This window comes from Notechis scutatus, chromosome 4 (genome assembly GCF_049901735.1).
Source record: "Notechis scutatus isolate UNSWTSFEM ecotype Mainland chromosome 4, rNotScu1.2, whole genome shotgun sequence".
NCBI lineage: Eukaryota > Metazoa > Chordata > Lepidosauria > Squamata > Elapidae > Notechis > Notechis scutatus.
The window spans coordinates 18,742,695-18,759,419 of NC_142012.1; the positions used below are offsets into that span (position 1 = coordinate 18,742,695).

The 16,725-nt window shown below is 38.7% G+C and overlaps 1 protein-coding gene across 1 annotated transcript in view; it reads right to left on the minus strand.

The window, feature by feature from the left end:
- The window catches only part of UNC5C (unc-5 netrin receptor C), a 358,016-nt gene that overhangs the window by 26,777 nt on the left and 314,514 nt on the right, over positions 1-16,725 (minus strand). The window contains exons 11-12 of the mRNA XM_087962879.1: positions 15,987-16,074; positions 5,896-6,064 (exon numbers count right to left, since the gene is read on the minus strand). Coding sequence (XP_087819005.1) covers positions 5,896-6,064; positions 15,987-16,074 — 257 coding nt within the window. The remainder of the gene's footprint in view (positions 1-5,895; positions 6,065-15,986; positions 16,075-16,725) is intronic.

The following is a 16,725-nucleotide window of genomic DNA, read 5'->3' on the forward strand; positions in this document are numbered from 1 at the left end:
TCTAGGTGTGGTCTTACTAAGGATTTATAAAGTGGAATTAGTACTTCCCTTGATCTTGATTGTATCCCTCTGTTAATACAATTTAGGATTGCATTAGCTTTTTTGGCTGCTGCTGCACACTGCTGGCTCATATTTAGCTGGTTGTCCACAAAGACTCCAAGATCCCTCTCACAGCTACTGCTATTGAGCCTGGTTTCACCCAGTCTATATGTGTACTTTTACTGCCTAAGTGCAGGACTTTACTTTTTCTCTACATTGAATTTCATTTTCTTAGATATGGTCCAGTGTTCTAGTCTGTCAAGATCCATCTGGATCTTGAGCCTATCTTCTTGGGTGTTAGCTATTCCTGCCAGCTTAGTATCATCTGCAAATTTGGTAATTTCCCCTTCTATTCCCTCATCTAAGTTGTTAATGAAGATATTGAGGAGTACTGGGCCTAAGACGGAACCTTGTGGCACCCCATTGCTTCCTTCCTTCCATGTAGACTTAGACCCATTAAGGACTACTCGTTGAGTACGGTTTGCCAGCCAGTTACGAGTCCATCTAGTGGTGGTGCTATCTATTCCACATTTTTCTAGCTTACTAAGAAGTAGGTTGTGGTCTACTTTATCAAATGCCTTGCTGAAATCTAAATATATTATGTCCACAGTATTTTGCTGGTCTACTAATTTAATCACTGTGTTGAAGAATGAAATAAGATTGGTTTGGCATGATCTCTTCTTAACAAACACGTGCTGATTGTTTCTAGATGTTGGCGGATCTGTTTTTTTATTATCTGTTCCAGTATCTTCCCGGGTATTGATGTTAGGCTGATTGGTCTATAGTTTCCTGGGTCTGTTTTTTTCCCTTTTTTGAAGATGGGAACCACGTCAGCTCTTTTCCAGTCCTCTGGAAGTTCCCCAGTGCTCCAGGATTTTTGAAAGATATGGTGCAGTGGTTCTGAGATGACATCTGCCAGCTCCTTTAAAACTCTGGGATGTAATCCATCAGGCCCCGGTGATTTGTTTTCATCAAGATCAGGCAGGTGTTCTCTTACTATTTTTTTGCTTATTTTAACTTTTATTTCTGGTCTGTCTTTTACAGTTATGTTTTTGGTGAGTTGAGCTATAGTTTCTTTTTGCATGAAGACAGATGCAAAGAATGAGTTAAGCAGTTCTGCTTTCTCTCTGTTGCCTGTTACTTCCTTGCCATCTTCTCTCTTTAGTGGACTGACTGTTTCCTTGATTTTTTTCTTGTTATTTATATGTTGGAAGAAACTTTTAAAATTATCTTTGACTTTTGTTACAAGTCTTTGTTTGGTCTGAGCCTTTGCTACCCTGACTTCATCTTTGCAGATTCTGGCTGTCTGCTGATATTCTGTCTTAGTTGTATGTCCTTCTTTTCATTTTTTGTACTTGTCCTTTTTTTCTTTCAATTTGCCAGAGAGATCTTTGTGCAGCCATGCTGGTTTCTTCTTGGATTTCTTGTTTTTCTTTCTCAGTGGCATTGTGCTGGTCTGGGCTTCTATGATCATACTTTTTAGAGTTTCCCAAGATTCTTGAGTTGTTTTCCCCTTTAGGATTTTCATCCATGAAATCTTTCCCAAGTTATCTCTGAGTTTATTGAAACCAGCTCTTTGAAAAGGATCAGAGGGAGAAGTAGGAATATCTCTTAAACATGTACAATGGGACCATGTAGCATGCGGGGGGGGGGGGATCTCAATTTTGAAGTGTTCCTGCTTGAAACTCAATGCAGATATAACACCCAAGTAGGTGATGCATATAGGCCAGTAGTAGAATTCAATTTTTTTAAAACTACCGGTTCTGTGGGCGTGGCTTGGTGGGCATGACAGGGGAAGGATACTATAAAATCTCCAGTCAGAGGTGGTATTTGCCGGTTGTCCGAATTTCTGAAAATTTCCGCAACTGGTTTTCCAAAACTGATCGGAACTTGCTGAATACCACCTCTGACAAAGGTCACAAAGAGGAATATGACATACTGTCAGAAGCTGGTTCAAGATTGTATGCTCACACGTACAACAGATTGAGCCAAAATAATGAGTACATATAACCCAATTCTGACTACATCAGCAAGGGTTTTCCTAGGTTTGATGTTCGATAACCTGGAAATAAAATGGGGATCCTTATTTTTATGTATTTAATTTTCAATATTCTTTCATAGCAAAGTGTTCTGAATGGTTTACAAGAATGTTTGATAATAAAATCAAAGGTGTAGAAAATAACAGAACATCATACACAGGATAAAAGTTAATAGCATGGAAAACCATCAAGAAGAAAACATGACATACATCTTAATATGATCAAAAGGAAGAAAAAATAAACTGAAAAGAGTCTACCAAATAGAGCTCCCTGGCCAGGATGACAGTACTATGAAGTCTCTAAATGTAATTTCCATGTATCTTACTTTAGATAGTAAAACTATTTCACAAAAACACTGCTTAGTACAAATGGAGAAAATGACCACAGCTCCTTAACTGGGCCTGGAAACTGATAATTAATGCAAGCAGGTCGCATTAGATATTCTTAAATACAAGGTCTTCCAAGATAAGTGTAATAAATATCTTATCACAGAACTACAGTGTTTGAAAGAGCTTTTAGGACATTCCCTATTGTCAAATCCTCATACAATACAGACCAGAAGCAAGAAATAAAGAACCTATTATAAACATTTACCTGACAAGATTTGATCACTTGTTAAGATACCCCCAGTCAGTGGTGAGATTCACATTTTTTTACTACCGGTTCTGAGGGCATGGCGTGGCTTGGTAGGCATGGCTTGGTGGGCGTGGCAGGGGAGGGATACTGCAAAATCTCCATTCCAGTGATGGTGTTCAATTTTTTTTACTACCGGTTCTGTGGGCGTGGCTTGGGGGGCATGGCAAGGGAAGGATACTGTAAAATCTCCAGTCAGAAGTGGTATTTGCCACTTCTCTGAACTACTCAAAATTTCCACTAACACTTCTCCAGAACTGGTCAGAACCTGCTGAATACCACCTCTGCTCCATTCCCTCCCAAATCCAGGGGAAGGATACTGCAAAATATCCATTCCCATCCCACCCCACTAACTTGCTTTCCAGGTCCATTCTCCTATGCAGGGCAACAAAAGAAGACCCAGCTGATCAGCTGGGACTTGGGAGGCAGAGAATAGATGGGGGCGGGGCCATTCAGAGGTGGTATTTGCCAGTTCTCCAAACTACTCAAAGTTTCGACTACTGGTTCTCCAGAAGTGGTCAGAACCTGCTGAATGCCACCTCTGCCTTCAGTCAACAAGTGTTCAGTTTATGTATATTGAATGTGTATGCACGTACACACATGCTTCAGTTCATCTCCTGTTATTCTGTATGTTCATTACTCAAGGTATCTAACAACATTAAAAATAACATAGAAATACAAGGTAAAACAACTCCACATGTACCAATATCATTCATACTCAAAGGGGTATCTAGAAAGATCTTATGTGAAGTTAAGCAAAGTATGGCTATTCAAGTAACAACCTAGGTTTCAATTTTGTAAGTTTAGTCTCTAGACAGTGAATAAAACAAGTTGTTTATTTTACAAGTCTGTTGCTTTATATTCTGAACATTAATTGAAAATTCCACAAAGCAAATATTTCAATATAAAACCAGCATATTAAAGCCTAGATATGATTTTAGAATTGAAGTATCTGGTGTTTTATTCAGTTGCTATTTCTATACAAGTAGCAAACAATTCAAATTATTATGTCAAAGTGCATTTTACAAAAAATAATTATACAAAAATGGTCAGATTTTCAACAGAATTGCAAGAGCTATGTTTTCCTTTTTATAAATCAATATGCTACCAGGAGTAAATCTAAAAGGAAACAGTATGTGTTTCTTTACCAAATAAGTAATATTAACCAAGCATGTCCCAAAACTAACAGAGAAACAATGCTGACTACTTTAGTGATGGTACAGATTTATTAGCAGGCGCCTACTGCAAAATAATGTATAGGTTGTGATCTTCTACTTATAACAGTTAATTTGATGTTTGTTTGAAGTTACAACAACACTGAAAAAAAAGACTTATGACCACTTTTCACACTTATGACCATTGCAACATACCCATGGTCACATGATCAAAATTCAGATGCATGGCATATTTATTCATATTTATAATGGCTATAGTGTTTTAGGGTCATGTGATCAACTTTTGTGACCTTCTGACAAGCAACGTCAATGGGGAAGCCAGATTTACTTAACAACTATGTTACTAATTTAACAATTCCAGTGATTCACTTAACAGCTGTGGCAAGAAATGTCATAAATTGGAGCAAAATTCACTTAACAACTGTCTTGCTTAGACACAGAAATGTTGGCTCAATTGTGGCCATAAGTCAAAAACTACCTATATTACTCTTTTGTTCCAAACCTGTTTGGACATATTTCCAACCACTGAGTAGATAAAAGAGTTATTAATACAATAAAACTGGACTGAAGAGATGTTTATTAAAAAAGAAAGGCCATCATACCTTATCTTTTTTCCCAGTGACTTTCAAGTATAAAGTTAATGTTAGATTATAACAAAAGATAAAAACATTTCAAGAAATCATAAATTATAGCACTTAGGTTAAGATGGAAATGTCTGAACTAGATATGCCCCTTTTACATCTCTGTATTGATAGGGAAAGTCTAAAGAAGAACTGTTTTAATACTTGGTTGAATGTGATTATTGTATTTTGTTTGATCAAGTTTTATCTCTGGGACTATACAAAATTTTCAAGTTCATAAAAGGCTGTAGTATTCATATGAATATTACATTCCTCTTCAATCTTTCGATATCAAGATGGAAGAACCAAATGTATATGGAGTATAACTAGATACATCCCATTAATCCTGCATGCTTCTAAGAGTTTATGAATTAAGAAAACAGCTTAAAATGACCACAAGTGTTCCAGAAAAGAAAAGAAAGAATAGAAATTCTCCAAGCTCTACCATCTTCTGATAATTTAGAACTTTTTAAAACCCATTTACCTACCCAAAATCTGCTTAATACTGCTGGCATTAATTCTTATTTGATAGTATTGGCATGAATCATGGTTTTTTCCCTAACATACCAAACAATCAGGAGTAACACAATATACTGTCTACTATTCTTCAGAATTTATAGCTCTACCCTATTAATATAATAGCCTGCCAAGATGCAAGTAAAAGGTAAGGGTAAAGGTTCCCCTTGCACATATGTGCTAGTTGTTTCCAGCTCTAGGAAGCAGTGCTCATCTCTGTTTCGAAGCTGAAGAGCCAGTGCTGTCTGAAGACATCTCGGTGGTCATGTGGCCAGCATGACTAAACCAGAGGTGGTATTCAGTAGGTCCTGACCAGTTCTGGAGAACCAGTAGCGAAAATGTTGAATAGTTTGAGTAGAACTGGCAAATACCACCTCTGTCTGGAGATTTTACAGTATCCTTCCCCTGTCACGCCAATCAAGCCATACCCACAGAACCGGTAGTAAAAAAATTTGAATCCCAGCACTGGACTAAATGCCAAAGGGGCACGGAACGCTGTTAGCTTCACACCAAAGGTGATCCCTATTTTTCTACTTGCATTTTTTACGTGCTTTCGAACTGCTAGGTTGGCAGAAGCTGGGACAAGAAATGGGAGCTCACTCTGTTACGTGGTGCTAGGGATTCGAACCGCTGAACTGCCAACCTTTCGATCAACAAGTACAGTGTCTTAGCCACTGAGCCACCGCATCCCTTAGATGCAAGTATTAAAAACTCAAAACATTCCATGGAAATTGCAGTCCCAACACCCAGTGGGAAATGTGAATGAAATGATTTAAAAATGGTCACAATACATACATTTCAGGAAAACTATATATTTTAATGGATATTCGATCAGACAATGTGAACCATGCAAGTGAAAGGCAAGAACCTCACCTCCCATTGTCCCTGGTCCGCTTGGTTCTTCAACTGAATTTTCCAGTCTTCGGTGTTTGGTTCTGCACAGTGGTGCATTGTTAAAATGACAGGCCGAGTTAGTAATGCTCCTGGAGGCCCACAGCTCACTACAGGGGTCAAAAGGGTTTGACAATCTTCTACTGGTGGCCTGAATGGATTATAAAGGAAGAAGAAAATATACATTGATCAGGTACCATTGTAATTGATTTATTATAAACCCTGTTATTATTTATCCCTGAACTGATATCAAAGAGAAGTTTGGTGTTATTTATTATTAAAACGATAATATATTAACAATTATTTGTGCTTAAAATCATTGCAAAAGAATAAGAAAGAAAAACAGAAAAAAACAGAGGGAAAATAACTCTCAAGTTATGGCAGGCAATTTATGTGACGATACATTGGTAAAAAAATCAATTAAAGAGTATGCTGCTATACACTCTATAGCAAATTTGAAGTAGTAATTCCTCTGTATTTTATTTATTTATCCTTGTAAATGACATTACTTCTACCACATAGATACAAGAATTCATGTAACATCTTGTTAACTGAGGATAATATAGGAACATATAGCTGAACATGTGAGCTGAAAGAGGACAATCTATTGAAATTAAATGCAGAATAATTCAGGATTAACACAAGTTCTTTGTCTTAATTTTTTTACAGTTTATGCTGAAATTAAAAATAAAAATAATTAGTGATGTTATAACTCATCAAGTCACCATGTTTTTTTTCCAGTTTTTTCTCCCTTCCTTTCAACTCATTCACTCTTCCTTATATATTAGTTTTGCACTTTGACCCTTATTCTTTGTCTCTATAGAAGACCAAACATCTCAAACTATTACTGGTAACCAACTCTATATTAAATCTAGAATCCAATCATTATTAGTGATCCACAGACTACTTATTATCTTTCCAATAGTACCGTATTTGCCAGGCGTATAAGACGACTGGGCGTATAAGACGAGCCCCCAACATTTCCACTCAAAATATAGTTTTTGTTATATACTCGCAGTATAAGACGACCCCCACTTGGAGGCATGCTTTTCAAGGCAAAAAGTCGTCTCATACGCCGGCAAACACGGTAAGTTGTAACACTTGGGGTATTCTGGATATAATTCTTGATTGACACCCCCAACCCCTTTCCCCCAAACTTACAAAGCCACCAAAATGCTTTAGAGAGGCAGCTTCGCCTTTCTCAGGCTGGCACTCAATTCCTCTCCCTTTCTTTGTGACAGCCCCGCGTGCGTGCCATCGGGACTCCAAGGGTGGGGATGGACAGCTGCCAACTCTCTCTCTCTCTCTCTCTCTGTGTGTGTGTGTGTGTGTGTGTGTGGTGTGGAGGGTAATTCCGGCTATCTCTGGCCTCCGCCGGTTTTAAAGTTGCTTGGCCGGTTCCCAAGTCGCAGCGCGCGCTGGCCGGGAGACGCGGCGCCGGTGGAAGCTCGGTGCAGGGAGGCAGATCTTTCTCTCTTAAGCGGGGAGGGAGGAGGGGACAAGAGGAGGGACGGGACGGGACAGGGGGCGGGAGGAGGGCGCTCGCCTTCTTCCACTGCCCACCGGACCCTTTTCTTCCCAAGGGGACCCTGGAAAGCAGCTCGGGAGCCGGGTGGCCCTGCCCAGCGGGTCCCATCAGGAACTTCCTGAGGACACCCCCTGCCCCAAGCACAGCCCTCCCGGTCTTTCAAAGAGGGAGGGAGAAGCGGGAGGAGCAAATTGCCGCCCCGCCCCGCTGCCCAGAAGGAGGGGCGCCACAGTCCACCCCCACCACCTTCTCCCCCCACTCCCCGGGCCATTACGCGGCTCGGGGCTGGCTGGGCGAGTGGCCCCGCCAGAGACCCTCCCGCTCCACCCCCCACCCCACCTCCAGATTGGCCTCCGCATGCGCCCGAGCCGGGCGGAGGGTGGGTGGGTGGGTGGGAGGAGGAGGAAGAGAGACTTCGGCTGGGCTTGAAGGGGCTTCGCAAGTTGCGGAGCTCCGCCCCGTCGCTCTTGCACCAGTGACAATGATTTACCGGCGTATAAGACGACCCCCACTTGGAGGCATGTTTTTTAGGGCAAAAAGTCGTCTTATACGCCGGCAAATACGGTATTTTTCCATCTTAGAAGGTCTGCTTTTATTTTCCCATACTTGGTAAACCTTTTACCAAAGTATATCAATACATCCCCTTGTTCTAATTTCTCCCATTTCTATAATGCACCTGTACACGTGCACACATACAGACATGTAACTATAAAATCACTTGATTTTCTTTGTCAAACACATCTATGTTTGTTCTTTGACACATGAATTTTCAGCTTCACACTCCTTGCTACAACGTACAAACATTCTATTGGACATTCACTGCAAATCATTCAGATTTCAGCCAGCAAAATACATGGAAAAGTACATGTGCATTATATCTGCAGCCAACACACCTCCAATGTCACAAGAACAATTGCTTATACATTCTCCCGCTTGGGCGGGAGGTTGGACTAGATGACCTACAAGGTCCCTTCCAACTCTGATTATGTGTTAAATCTGTTACACCACACAGCAAGGAGACATGACAAATCCTTGTCTTACTTGTTCTCTGTGCCAAGCAATTTCTAAAGCATTCTCATTGTCAGCTAAGCTTTGCCTTTAAATCACTTTTATCATATTAGCAGCCAAATTTAAAACTCATATTCACACAAAGCATTCCATATTCTGGGCCTAATCATTTTATCACACATACAATATCTTTTTTCATCAACTTTCCATTCGTTCTTCAAGATTAATCTGCCTTATAATAGAGGATTTATACTTTTGTTTCCTGAAACAAAGCAAAACATTATGCAGATTTCTACAAATTCTTCATGCAAAAATTCACCCTAGCAATAATGCAAATATTTTCCTAATTGAAACCCTCAGTTTGAGCCAGAAACAGTAATATGAGGCTGCCACTAATCATAAAACCCAATCTAATGCTCATCCTCATGCTAAAATTATGCAGAGGCATACTGCTTGATTACTCAGCTGATCGCTCATGCTGTCAGTAGGAGCAGCTAACCAAGATAGGAAATCTGCCTGCAGTTTGTTTAGCATTATGTGTAACCTGTGATGCCTTGTTTGTCCCTCTACTCAAGCCAGAAATAAGAAGCTGGGGGTGATGGGGGACAGAATCAAATTAGAATTCGGGTTTCAGTTTCTCAAAGAATAATCCAAAATCACTAATTTGAGGCCTCAGTCAGAGACTATCAAGAGGAGTCAACTAGAAGATTTGAGTTGGGAGATTTCTGCTAATGCAGGTTTTTGTGTCGATGTTCTATATTGCACTCTATAGAAGGATATTTTGATTGACTGATTGACTGATTGATCTCTATGCTGCAGAACTCATAAAGAGTCATTGTAGCATATGAATGACAACTGGAGCTACAGTGCCATTCAGGTATATTTTATAGTCTTATTCAGATATATTTATAACTCTTCCCATCTTTCCCCCAGCCAGCACTACTCAAATGATATTAATTGCAGAAAAGACTTGTGTATTTGATACCAATACACACAAGAGAAAAAAAAACTACATAGACTTCTTCATTAGGAAAAACCCTGTCAGCTGGTGCTCCATTCAAAATCCAAGAAAGAAATACTTAGACTCCTTTAATCAGAGAAAAGATATCTTTTGCTAGAAATCAAGTGGTTAGCAACAAAAGAATTCTGAATATGAGAGAATGGGCGCGTAAATCACATATACAAAGTAATGGCAACGTTCCCACCCCCAATAGTTCAATTGGCTCATCCAATTAAAAGTTGTGTATATCATCATGTGAGTATCTCCAGGTAGTGATGAGGCCTCTGTCCGTTGACCTTGACATATTTTGATAAAGAGTTGCAGCTGCGCATAGCATAGGATAGAAACCTAAGCAAGAATCTACCCCCCTAGCTTATACAGTTCTGATTTGTAACATCTCCAGCTCATTTCCCATAACCATTTTCCCCTCCTCCCCCCGTTACAGCCGAAAGATGCAAAGCAAAGGGAGAAAATCTTGAAGGCTGACAAACCCTCACAATGCAGTGTTGTGGCTCATGTGGTAACTGAGATACCTTCAACAGTTTTACTCTTGCAGACAGTTCTGCTCTACAAAAGTTTGTATCTATAGAGCAACGCTGCCTGGAAATTCTTGTGAACTTCCTATGGTAAATATCCCAAATATTGAATGGGGCTCATGAAACTGAAATCAATCTCTTCTCTTCTCTTCTCTTCTCTTCTCTTCTCTTCTCTTCTCTTCTCTCTCTTTCTTTCTCTCTCTTTCTCTTTCTCTCTCTCTCCCCAGTGGCACCGTAGTCCAGGTGTGTGTGTATGTGTGTGTGTGTGAGAGAGAGGGGGGGGGAGAATGAACTTAATTCATGAACATATTTTAGCCATAATGAGCCATTAAATGTTGTTTTTCTGTATAGATAAATATTCATTACTAGACACAGAACAAAGTAGAACTAAGTAAGCCATTTAAATATTTCAATTCTGTTGATGCCTCATTAGTCATATTTTGCAACACAGATTTAAGAATGGTCACAACAGTAGACTGTCTGAGTAGAAAAATGTAAAATATCTTCTGTTATTCTAGGCTAGTTTTTATTTGCATGCTAAAATCTAGGATTATGTTACAAATGCAGTTAGTATCAGGAAATGTCACAAGTGCATCTTCACCAGTGTAAATGAAGAGTGTATTAAAAATACCCATAAATTGTTATTATTGTACCTCCAAGATTTTTAATGACCCCATTTCCCATTTTCATAGACTTAGGTTATTCATACCACAAGATTTCGGGTGGTGCTTTCTATTCTCATTAGAATGCATTAAAATAGTTTAAGAAATAACAGCTGTGAACTCCAGCAATGAATGACATTGCTTCTTTTAAGAAGCATAAACCAGAATAAATTTTTAATGGGCAGAGAATGGTTTATAGTAATCTGCTGTTGGTTCCTCAGAAATATGTGGTGAATGTCATGTACAACTTAAGATGACATTCACTTATGTACTACAATTACCTATGTTACATCTCTTAAAACTTGCTAGGAATCTTTTTCCCCCCTATGTATTTATCCTAGAGGGCATCATTACTATATTAAGCATTCATCTAGAAAATCAAATTCAGTAAACAGTTATTACGACTTTTCCCAAGAAACCTGGTGTCTGTAGTTATGATTTCTGAGAACGCTATTAATGATTCTCTTTAATCTAAATTACAATATTGGGTTTTCCTCAGGGAAAGCCATGCTGGCAATTAGTATGCTTGCAGAAATTTATAGTATATATAATTCTGAGTGACAAACAGATTTCATTATTTCAATTGTGTCCTCTTTGTTATTATGCCAATTATTTGGTTTGCTGGAATAAAATACTATACTTTGATTAACACCAAATTTAAAGGTGGTGGTAGTGGAAAGAATACAGAGTGAAAGAATTGAGATGAATAGCCATAGGAGCAGATGATTATCCTTTCAGACATACTTTGCAAATTTTAAATTTTTTGGTATTTTACTGAAGTTTTACTTCATGCAAATGTTTATACAAATGTATTGTCTCCTCCAAATTGGCATGATCAAAAATGTTTTGGGCAGCCTCCGCCAATCCTACATTTGTACTTCTTTCTTTTGCCCAGAATGCATGCTATATTGTGCTATGATTTATTATTATTATTATTATTATTATTATTATTATTATTATTATTATTATTATTATTATTATTATTTTCTTATAACAAATATTAAGTTGAAAGAACAATGCCAGATTATTGTAGGTGGCAAAAATACCCAAATTGCACCAGTAACAGCAAAATCAACATTACATAAGAACTAAAAAAAAAAAGAAATGTGAAGATATTATAATAGAAACTGTTATTATGTGTCTTGATAATTAGAACAAAACTTTATTCATTTGATATTAATCATTTACTTGAGACTTCCATAAATTGACACTCAACATAATTTTGGCCAAGAAAGTACATATGTATGTCTATTGTTATTATGGTTCACAACACAAAAAATGCTTTCTGGATCCATCTAATCTACTATTGCCAAAAATGCATTCAGAAAACACATAAACCTAAACATATTTCAGATACTCTTTCAGAAAAAAATATTATACTTATACAAGATAGGATGATAGCAGAGATGTCACACTGAACTTGCAAAATTATCCTTGCCTCAGAACTATTTTTTGAAAAGAGCAAAACAGGATTGTGCAGTGTCAGGGAGGAACACATACATTTCATGAAAAATAATGTAAATACATCTTACAATCCAGTCCTGAAGATTTAGCATAATGAGCCATTACATGTAATGTTGTTTCTACATTGACACAGATTCATTATCAGACTGTGCATAGTGAGACTCTAAAGCATCAATGTTTTGAGAGCATTACTTATCTTTCCCTAAATCTCCTTTTTTTAAAATTCCGCAATCCAGCTAATGCCTCTAAGTTTATATATTTCATTCTCTTCTACTAATAATGTAGAATTCATCATTAAGAGTAAGAGCCTAATTTCACATGAATCTGTATAGTCCCCCCTTTTAAAACTTTTTAGACTGATTATCAGCATGCCATATGGCAGCAAATTCCATATTTAACTTTATTTATATTTTTGTTACATTTATATGACCTCCCATCTTGCAATAGCGACCAATTTAAAAATCAGTACAATACAGTAACTCAAAATGAAAATGAAAAACGAACAACACTAAACAAGAACAAGTAAAAAAAGAACAAAACAAAAACCTATGTGTTATAACACCTTCTTTTTATTTTTAATCTCAGCATAAACTGTAAACCAAATTAGGACAAAGAACTTGCTGCGTTATTCTGCATTTAGTTTCAGTACACTGCCCTGAGTCCAATATTTTCAAAGATAAAAACATTTTCCTTTCAGCTTATGTATGTTCCTATATTAGATAGACTTTGGAAAAAGTGCAAAGAAGAGCAAGATGATTAAAGGCCTGGAGACAAAAACATATGAAGAATGATTGCAGAAATTGGTTATGGGTAGTCTAGAGAAAATAATGACGAGGGGTGACATGATATGCAGTGTTCCAGTATTGAGGGGCTGCCACAAAGAAGAGGTGGTCAACTTATGTTTCAGAGCACCAGAAAGCAAGACAAGAAGCAATAGATGGAAACTAAATCAAGGAGGGAAGCAACCCGGAATTAAGAAGAAGCTTTCTAACAGTGAAAACAATTAACCAGTGGAAAGCTTGCCTTCAGAACTTGTGGGTGCTTCATTACTGGAGGTTTTTAAATAAAGACTGGACAGCCACCTATCTGAAATGGTATAGGGTCTTCCGCTTGAGCAGAAGGGGTGGACTAGAAAACTTTCAAGATCCCTTCCAGCTTTATTCTGATTAAATATATGTCCTTACCAGTGGTGGATTCAGTTATTTTTACTACCGGTTCTGTGGGCATGGCTTGGTGGGCGTGGCATGGCAGGGGAAGGATACTGTAAAATCTCCATTCCTTCCCCATTCTAAGGGAAGGTTACTGCAAAATCCATTCCCTCTCTACCCCATTAACTTGCTTTCCAGCTCTGTTCTCCTGTGCAGGGCAACAAAAGAAGACCCAGCCGATCAGCTGGGACTCGGGAGGCAGAGAATAGATGGGGGCGGGGCCAGTCAGAGGTGGGATTTGCCGGTTCTCAGAACTACTCAAAATTTCCGCTACCGGTTCTCCAGAACTGGTCAGAACCTGCTAAATGCCATCTCTGCTCCTTACTGTCCTACATCCAAGTGAAAAAAAAAAGTTTGAACATTGTAATTTTCCCATCTAGGAGAGTTATTTAAGCCCCTAATGCATTAATTGCTTTTTTTTGCAACTCTACTATATCCCTTTTTAAAAGACAGTAACCAAGTTAGCATTATAATTGTGATTTCCATTTGAAAGGTCAATGTTTGTTTCTTAAAAGCAACATGGGCGCTTTTATTTAATCCATCACTACAAAAGCAGAGGGGAAAAGCACCAGGCCAAACGTGTACCGTAGGCAATCAACAGTGTATTTGTGTCAAAGTACATTTGAGGTGGGCTGAGTGTGAAGAAATTGTAGCTGTGATGACCTATTAGACATGGATTGAATAATAGATCCTACCTTCATGCAGCAAATATAGGGACAGCATTTATTTAAAATTCGACCTGCCTTGGAAGTTAGGTTTATGAAGATGGAGGGAATAATAGTACTTTATGAAATAACTGGCAAATAGTCACACAGTCAGACCTTTGTTATAATTCCCCGTTTCCAAAATATAAGTGACATATTTCTCTTATAATTAATTTTCGGAAGCAATTAGTTTAGGGATAGAGAACAGATTATGAGATTATAGAAGTGCGTCTAGCTGCAGCTGAGAACAGAACAGGCTGTGTCACTGGAGAAAGTAAGTGAAAGCTGAAATGATCAGATTAAAATGCAAGGCTTTTTGGATCCACTGTTGTAAAATTGAAGTGTTCAAAATACACATCACCTTCAGTAGTCCTTGTTCAATGAATACCTGTTCAGCAATTGTTCAAAATTACAACAGTACCATGGCCCATGGTCACATGATTGCGATCTGGCTCACACTTATGATGGTGGCAGCATTCTGCAGTCATGTGATTGCTCTTTGTAATCTTCTCTGCCGGCTTTCCACCAGCAAAGTCAATGATGAAGTTACCAAGGAAGGTCACAAGTCCTTCGGGTAAGTCTTCCCCACCTGGCAGCAATCACTCCTGGCTCTGCCATACTCAGGATGCAGCTTGTGCATCCTCCCCTCTCTGGCAGCAACCATTCCCTTGCCTGTTGGGAGCCTCCCAACACTCCATTCAATATTTACATTCATGCACTCTCATTTCAGATGCTGGGAATAACACAGTTGGAAGGGATCTTGTAGGCCATCTAGTATAACACCATGTTCAAGTAGGGGACCCTGTATCATTTCTGACAAGTGGCTGTCCAGTCTCTTCCTGGAAGCTTCCAGTGATGAAGCTCCCACAACTTCTGAAGGAAAGCTGTTCAACTGGTTGATTGTTCTCAAAGTCCGAAAATTTCTCCTTATTTCTAGGTTGAATATCTCCTTGATCAGTTTCCATCTATCATTCTTTGTCTGGCCTTCAGGTGCTTTGGAAAATAGGCTGTTCCTCTCCTCTCTGTGACAGCCCCCCAAATATTGGAACACTGCTATCATGTCACCCCCGGTCCTTCTCTTCACTAGACTAGCCATGCCCAGTTCCTGCAACTGTTCTTCATATGTTTTAGTCTCCAGTTCCCTGACCCTCCTAGTTGCTCTTCTCTACACTCTTTCTAGAATCTCAACATCTTTTTATAGTGTGGTGATCAAAACTGGATGCAGTGGCCTTACTAAGCCTTTATAGATCAATACTAGTACCTCACCTGACCTTGATTCAATCCCTTTGTTAATGCAATTTAGGATTGCGTTGCCTTTTTTGGCTCCTGCCATATACTGCTGGCTCCTTTAACCCCTTTAACAACCTGCATTCCTTGCTTAATGGCAGGACTAAGGAATGCCAGAAGTGGTGTCACTAAGCAATGAGGTCACATGACATTATGCTTTACAACCTTATGACGGAGTGATTGAAATGTCAGGGCGAATTACTGTCATTAAGTAAGGACAACCTGTACGTAAGGGAATGAGATGCAGAATATAAAGTTTGAATGGTAGAGAATACCATCCTATTCCATTCTTTCCCCTGGCCTGGGGAATGTACCCTTATATCTGCGATTTTCCTTCATTATTTTGATACTGCTGCCAAATAGCTATTAACTACTCAAGCTGTTCAATTAACTGTCTAGAATCACACTGTGAGTGAGAGAGGTGGTAACTAAATTTGACAAATAAAAAACAAACAGCTCGAGTGAAATATTTCATCACTTGCTCCTGTCAATAGAGAAGAGAGATCATTCCCTCAGTAAGGCTTGTCTGTTTGCTCGCAAACCATTTTATGGCCTCAGCATCTTTTCAGGTTTGCCTCAGTCCAAGCAGATATGCTGATCAGAATGTTACATTAGCACATGCGGACTCCTCCTTTCAGCAAGCATTCAAGCAAATGCAAGCAGCAGAATCTTTTACCTCACGTTCTCTTTTCGGTGAACCGTCACATACATTTCATAAACTCTCCCCTGAGGAATCGCCCCCGCAGGAATCAGCAAACTTACTCCTATAGAACAAGATGACAAAAGAGAGAGAGAGAGAGAGAGAGAGAGAAAGAGCTGAAGCAAATAAAAGAGAAGGGAGAAACCACCTGAACTTTTGAATAATATGCTTTTTTGGAGATTGACAGGATTTTACCAGGACTCTTGAAATAGAAATGGGATTTTTACAGCCATCTTAATAGATGTAGTTTTCTGACTTGTTGGTGCCTCAGTGTTTGCCTTCTGCATTCTAGGAGTCTGAAACTGCTTTTATTTTATTTAAGAAATGAACAGATGGTTATACTGCTGCTTAGACTGTAAAAATGAGGAGGGGAAAGCCCAGAGTTGCATTTACTATTCCAAACAGTAGTAATGGGATCATTGTTCTTGGCAATTCTTATTTAATGAAACTTGGAAAAAAGGGCAACGAAACATTGCTCATGAAACAACAGTAGTCTCTTTCATGTTCCTGAGGATATCAGCTTTATCTGGTCATTATTCACCATTTAGATGAACCAATGTAAGTTTGGTTACAGAATAGGGAATATTCGTTGACTTTTTTTTTATTACCAGCAGCTTGGAATATTTGTTAGAGTGTAGCTTAAAACACAGCCTGTAAAAGTATGCTGTCAAAATGCAATTAAATTGTAATCATTTAAGATGATAGCTGCAAAATT